Source organism: Nicotiana attenuata, chromosome 12 (assembly GCF_001879085.1).
Source record: "Nicotiana attenuata strain UT chromosome 12, NIATTr2, whole genome shotgun sequence".
Taxonomy (NCBI): Eukaryota; Viridiplantae; Streptophyta; class Magnoliopsida; order Solanales; family Solanaceae; genus Nicotiana; species Nicotiana attenuata.
Window position 1 is genome coordinate 24,712,050 of NC_032000.1, and position 7,390 is coordinate 24,719,439.

Sequence of the window (7,390 nt, forward strand, 5' to 3'; positions counted from 1 at the left end):
TTCGCAACAAATTTATCTTCAGGTGACAAATTTGCTTTTGCTGAATGGTTTCAGGAATATGTGTGTGTAGCGTGATGAAAGAAAATACATTTTTTGCATTAAAAACATCCAATTCATTAAAACACGCATGCCTCACACTTTTCCCTTTCCAGAACAACTCAACTTACTACATAGTTATGCTCTGTCTCAACACTACATACTATTCTCTGTGTACACTTCTTGAATCTTGGCTTCTCACAGCTTGAATTACATTCGCAACAACATTGTTGTAGCTCCACAAAAGACACGAAAAAAGGGGGATCAAGGGGTGGTTTAAGATATATATGAGAGAGAGAGAGAGAAGCAACATAAGGGAAGCTTCCCTTAACCAAGATATGATATCTCAATAAACGTGGATGTTAACGCCAATACCTCCTAGCTTCTTCGTTGACATTTTTTGGCTCGAATGATAGCGAAGCCAGAAAAATGAAAGCCGGGAAATTGCAGCCTGGCTAGCAACCTGAACACCTCTACATGCAAGGTTTAAATCCGCTAACACTTCGTTACGTGTCAGACCTGATTCAACGCTTTCCTCATACCCATCAAGGTCAGATTCAGAGACTAGAACCACCGAGCCATCATCAAAGGCAGCAACTTCTTTTTGTGCTGGAAAGTCCAAGACTTTCAATGAATTATCACCTCCACAGACATCACTATCAGTATTATTTACTCTTACATAGAATTCTTGAACCGCCTGCATTAGTATAAGCAATGAAAATGACGTTTTAAAACTTTAGAAAAACAAGACAAGAAAGGACAAGGAATTCTGAACTATCAAGGACAGCTTTTGGAAAAGAGAGTAAATAATGAAGAATACAGTAAACAATAATATATACATATAAATTTTTTTAATAACCAAGAAATCTCTTGTTTCCAGTGTTGAAACTCAGAGAACGTGCCTGCCCCTCTACCCTAATCCTCTTAAATACGGACTTGGTTCACCAGCCAGGATTCAGACTATTGAGTAGTGACGTGTGCTTATACACATCTCTCATTTTACTACCTTGCCGTTGAACCTCTAGGGTCAGTGATATATCCATATAATAAAAACAGATATACAGAAAAAATTAAAGTTTTGGACATGAACGCACAAATCTAAATTTGCAGTGGACTGGCTGACATATTCTAACTCAAATGTACAGATTTTTTTTTTAAATGCCAGTGTTCGGTTCAGTTTTGCACAACCTCGACTATTTAACTGGGTGACCTCCCGCTAGCACAGATACAGCAAAACTCTCCCACCAAGGCAGGCTTAGATAGATGATGAATCAGCTAGAATATTTTGTCTTTGCTGGGATTTGAATTGAGCGGGAGTATAAGCGCCTCGTACAAACAACAACAACTAAGCCTCGAAGCAGAACAAGAATCCTGGTTAGAGCATACCTGCCACTGAGAGGAGGCTAACAACACCCTTGGTCTAATGGATCTGACATATTCAAAAGCAGCCTCAGGTGTCATGTGCTTGTGTTTGACCTACCCAAGAGGAAATATTAGAATAGAGAAAATCCATGAAACAGATAATAATTATATGCTCTGAGTTGTGGTGCCCACCAGGTAGCAAAGGACAATTGTTGTACTACGGCCACGGCCGGCTTTACAGTGCACATATGTTGTCTTACCACAAGATGCATTACCTTCAAAGCCACATGCATAAACTATGAATTGACAATCAAAATAACATAATGAAATTGCAAACTCCAGCAATATATAATATATATTTACCTTTTAACTCAAAAACATAGTATATAAAAGCTGGGGAAGGATTCTTACCTTCATTTTACACACTAGAAAGCTGGGAGTAAGAAACTTACCATGGATGAATTCAATAGCTCGGTCAATATCTCTCTCTGATGGTGCAAAAAGATAGTCTCTGGTAGGAATCACCAAGTGATCGATGCAATGATCCTACAAAATAAGTAAAATGGTATCGTTGGAATGAATTTTTTTTACAAATCATCACTTTTTTAGTGATAAATAAGGAGCACGACAATCATTTAGAAACAATATGGTGAAGTTTTCTTGCTCATGCGTATTAGGACCAAAGATGTTCCTCTAGTTATAATTGAGCCTTTTACAAGTTTACACACGTTCACTCAAAATCTGCATATAGGTAGGCAATACAGCCATCTTGTTTCGATCACATAGCTAACTCAACATAGTCAATAACAATAAACTTGTTAACAAGCGATTTCAGTATAACAAAAAGTAATGACTTAAAAATGAGATACAGTGTGAAAGTGGGAGTGTAGACGGTACAAGATATAATGATGTTGAGACCAAAGTCTCATATGGTTCGTTCAAGGTAACCACTCCAGCCACGCCTAGAGCCTTCAAGCGAGGGACATCAGCAGGAAACGGAACAGCTCCTAACAGTATGAACTGAAAACACAAAAATCCATCAACACCTCAATTAACTGAAAACATAATAAATGATTAGTCCCCAATGTAATATGTATTTTAATTTTGAAAGCGATAAGTTCAGAGATAGAGAAAAGAATGAGCAGAGAAAACTGTAAAATCCACAATATTGCAGTGCATGAACAAATATTAATAACAGCTGCAGCATACACAAAGGCTGTATATAAATGAAAATTTTGCTAAACGACAACGCAATCTATGAACTTGTATATCCAAAAGTGTTGGCAAGTCTTCAGAACTGCAACTATTTGGTTCAAGAATTAGAAGTACTCAAAAGGAAAGTGAGTGTGTGTGTGTGTGTGTGTGCGTGAATGGATAGAAAGGAGGAAGGGAAAGGAAGGAGATGGGACGTTCCTAAAAGAACAGTATTTTTCTTCTCCTTTCTTTCGTATTCCTCCATATTCAAACATGCTAGTGCAAATAACTTAATTGTCCTCCTCTCTTTTACACCACACAAAATGGTAAATAATCCTAAACTCTAAACTTGTTGAGCACCCGAACATGTCGATCTTCAAAGGTATAAGCTTAGGAAATGGTTACTTCACATATAACAATCTTATGAAACATCCAAGCCAAGGGCAAGTAACAAATCAGGGTGACAATATGCAATAACCTCCACGCATAATGAGAGAATGCACAGCCAACGCCATTAACTTACTACTTTAAATTGATAGAAGAAAATGTAGAGGGAAATAAGTTGAGAATTAATCATATACACCAACCAGCAATCAAAAGCAGCTGAAAATACTAGAGAATATGTGAAAAATGAAACGCTATAAGTTAAAGTCGACATGAGTTACAGTTTCACATCTGGACCACCAACACGGCATTTCAACAACACTAAGATGGGAAGAGGTATCTATTTCTTAGTAAACATCATATATTAAATACTCGGCACTGATTTGCCCAGGAAAAGCACATATCAGTGCAACAGGAGGAGATTAAAGAACACGCACCTATCACATGCTTTGCAACACAATACTGAGATCTCCGAGAGTAAATGGATATCTCTAACAAACACTAAAAGTTTCTCCTGGGTAAGGGGTTTAGGTAGAGGCTAATCCAAGACTTAAATTTGATGAGCTCAATCATAAGGTTCTTCACACTGAACTCACCATACTATCAAAATTACAGGTCACAATTTAATATTTAATGAAATTTTATTGGTTTTTCACATATATATATGTTCCATGTCGAAAATACTAGGTACAGTCGAACTCATAGACAATACACTCCATTCGCCTCTGGGTTAGGGGTGGGTTTACATATGAAAAAGAAAAAATCACAAAGAATCAGCAGTACTAAGAACTTGATCCTTCGGTTGAATTTTGATTTGGGAACTTGGAATAGTCAAACTATGTGTCACATCTTAAAGTCAATAACTTCTAGTTATACTAAAGATAAGCTTTGAATAATTTGAACCATCAACCTAGGAAATATTAGGAAAAAATAAACCTTTTTGACATTGACCAACTATTGGTTCCTAAAGATAATCTGAATTATACATTGAAATATGAAATAGCACAAATTTAATCAAAAAAGCTTAAAAGCAATATACACATAAAAACTGCAGATAGTATGTATGGTAAAGAGCACAAATGCAGTAAAACATGAATATTAGATAGGTAAAAGTTATACCTCATCAACCCTATCCCACCATCGAAACTCGGTCTCAATCTTGTTTCTCACAACATTATACAACAATGTGGGATAAAAAAGAGCACGAGCACCCGCTCCAACCAAAGCCCTTTTCGCGCCCGAAACAACCAATGCACCTTCTTCACAAGTATCATCACAAAACTTCTCCTCCCTGTTTACTACTACTTCTTCCCCCTCATCCAACTCCTCAATATACATTTCTTGGACTAAATACAAAAACAATTAACCCTAAAAAAATAGCCTTGAAAATCCCTAATATACCAAAAAAGATTCAAACTTTATTCCTATGCAGTATCAATTTCAAGAACTAGAATTCTTCAGCCATGAATTTTACCTATAAAATGAATTAAAAAGCATATGAGTACAAAAAATTAGAACCCCAGAAGAAAAAAAAAGATTCAATTCAATCACAAGTTCAATTACTCACCAAATTGAAATCAAATACAGAGGAGGCTGCTGCTACAAAAATTACACATATTTCTACAGCAAGATAATAAAACCCAAAAAGAATTAGATTCAAGAATGTGCCTTTTACATGCCATATTCAATAACAAGAACAAGAAATTTGATCTAAGGGATTACTAAAAAAGAACCAAGATTTTGAATAAATATAAGATGTACAATTTCAAAGGAGCAAAAAAGAGAAACTTTATAGCTTCAAGAAAGGTTCTTCGTTGTTGGGTGAAAAATATAATTCTTGAATTATTATAGAGAAAAAAAAAGTGGGTGAGTTTTCTCTCTCAAGAATTTAGAGTGTTTCTCTCTCTCTCTCTCTTTGTATATGCCTTTCCTTTTCTCTCAACAAACTCTAACGCACTGTGTGTATGAGTGCGTATAAAGCTAATGTAATGCTATTACATACTCCCTTAATTTCAGTTTGTGTCAGGAGTGCTTGACTGAGCATAAATTTAAAATTAATTTTATGATTTTTGACTGAGCAATAAAAGAAAAACAACTTTTAGAATTTATGGTCTATAACTTTTTATATATATTTGTGTGGCTAGAATCGCATTATCAAGAGCAAATTAGAGAAATTTAAAATTAAATTATTTGTAGATAAATATGTGTCACTTAAATTAGGACAGATAAATATTTAAAAAGAGTTTAAAACCTATGCACTAATCATATAAAAAATTGTTATACAGTCAAATCACCTATTAAATAATAATCATTAATTGGTAACATGAGAAATGGTTATTAACATGTTTTAAGAGATTAAGCTAAGCTACTACGTAGGGTAAAAAATGTAGACCAGTATATACGTCTATCCAATTTTCTTTGACACATTTTTTAATCTTTTATTCACGTCAAATAATTAGTTTCTCTTTGTTTTGAATCACCTTAATTTTCTGTACGCCTTCTAATAAAGTACACTTTTATACGGCAAAAAAGTTTATTTAATTTTAAATTTTTGTATCTCTAATGAGATGATTTATGACCACTCAAATATCTTTAACTTATTTTAGATTATAAGCTCGAAATTCTTTTTTCCTCTTAAACTCCATGTCCAATCAAACATACCAACACATTCCATAACATCATTCAAACTTAGTCGAGCCTTCAAATCACTCAAAATAACATCAAAACACCAAATTATCCTCGGATTCAAGCCTAAGAACATCTAAATTTCCAAATTTCACAAAACGATGCCGAAACCTATCAATCACGTCCGAATGACCCCAAATTTTGCGCACACACCACAAATGACACTATGAACCTACTCCAACTTTCGGAATTTCATTCCGACCTCGATATCAAATTTTTCACTGCCGACCAAAATCGCCAAATTTCCAACTTTCGCCAATTCATGCCTAATTCTACCACAGACCTCCTATCCTATTCCGAACGCGCTCCTAAGTCCAAAATCACCTAATGGAGCTAACAGAATCATCAAAATTCAAATCTGAGGTCATGTACACATAAGTCAACATCCGGTCAACTTTTTCAATTTAAACCTTCACAAAAGAGACTAAGTGTCTCATTCCATACCGAAACCACTCCGGACCCGAACCAACCAACACGATGCGATAAGATACAGCTGAAGAACACAAAAGGAAGCAGAAATGGGGGAATGGGGCTATAACTATTGAAATGACCGGCCGAGTCGTTACATCTTCCCCCTCTTAAACAAACGTTCGCCCTCGAACGAGTATAGAAACATACCTGAAGCCTCAAATAGGTGTGGATATCTGCTCCGCATCTCCCGCTCGGTCTCCCAAGTAGCCTTCTCCACGGGCCAACCTCTTTACTGCACTTCTACTGAAGTTATATCCTTTGATCTCAACTTTCTGACATGCCGCTCCGAAATAGCCACTGGCTCCATATCATAAGTCAAATCGCCATCTAATTGAACCGTGCTGAAATCCAAGACAGGAGACGGATCGCTGATATGCTTCCAGAGCATAGAAACATGAAATACTGGATGCACACCCGACAAGCTAGGTGGCAAAGCAAGCTCATAAGCCACCTCCCCAATCATCCGAAAGCATCTCAAAAGACCCAATGAACCGAGGGATCAGCTTGCCCTTCTTTCCAAATCTCATAACACCCTTCATGGGTGAAACCTTCAGTAGAACCTTCTCCCCAACCATATAAGACATGTCACGAACCTTTCTGTCAGCATAACTCTTTTGTCTTGACTGTGCTGTACGAAGCCGCTCCTGAATCACTTTCACATTGTCCAAAGCATCCTGTACTAAGTCTGTACCCAAAAGCCTAGCCTCGCTTGACTCAAACCAACCTACTGGGGATCTACACCGTCTCCCATATAGAGCCTCATACGGAGCCATCTGAATACTCGACTGATAACTGTTATTATAAGAAAACTCCGCGAGCAGTAGAAACTGATCCCATGAACCCCCAAAATCAATGACACAAGCGCGTAACATGTCCTCCAATATCTGAATAGTGCGCTCGGACTACCCGTCCGTCTAAGGATGGAATGTTGTACTCAACTCAACCTGAGTGCCCAACTCTCGCTGAACGACTCTCTAAAATTGTGATGTAAACTGTGTGCCTCTATCCGAAATGATGGAAACTGGCACTCCATGAAGGCGAACAATCTCTCTGATGTAAATCTCAGCCAACCGCTCTGAAGAATAGGTAGTACACACAGGAATGAAGTGCCCGGACTTGGTCAGTCGATCCACAATCACCCAAATAGCATCGAACTTTCTCAAAGTCTGTGGGAGTCCAACTACGAAATCCATGGTGATCCGCTCTCACTTCCACTCTGGAATGTCTATCTGCTGAAGCAAGCCACCCGGTCTCTGAT

The 7,390-nt window shown here is 37.2% G+C and overlaps 1 protein-coding gene across 1 annotated transcript; it reads right to left on the reverse strand.

Annotated features, from left to right (window-relative positions):
- Positions 1-4,944, reverse strand: LOC109235453 (putative dual specificity protein phosphatase DSP8). Its single transcript, XM_019401571.1, has 7 exons — positions 4,544-4,944; positions 4,096-4,450; positions 2,296-2,418; positions 1,851-1,944; positions 1,591-1,673; positions 1,423-1,512; positions 1-733 (listed from the first exon to the last, which is right to left on the reverse strand). Exons 2-7 carry the CDS (start codon positions 4,312-4,314, stop codon positions 383-385), a joined length of 960 nt encoding a protein of 319 aa, XP_019257116.1. The 5' UTR covers positions 4,315-4,450; positions 4,544-4,944; the 3' UTR covers positions 1-382.

Bases quoted from the DNA above. Each gene is read 5' to 3' on its own strand.
- LOC109235453 (XM_019401571.1), bottom strand. From the start codon at position 4,314: ATGTATATTGAGGAGTTGGATGAGGGGGAAGAAGTAGTAGTAAACAGG. The intron at 2,419-4,095 runs GTATAACTTTTA...TTGTGTTTTCAG, and splicing joins GGTGGGATAGGGTTGATGAG to TTCATACTGTTAGGAGCTGT. The intron at 1,674-1,850 runs GTAAGTTTCTTA...GTGGCTTTGAAG, and splicing joins AGCTATTGAATTCATCCATG to GTAATGCATCTTGTGGTAAG.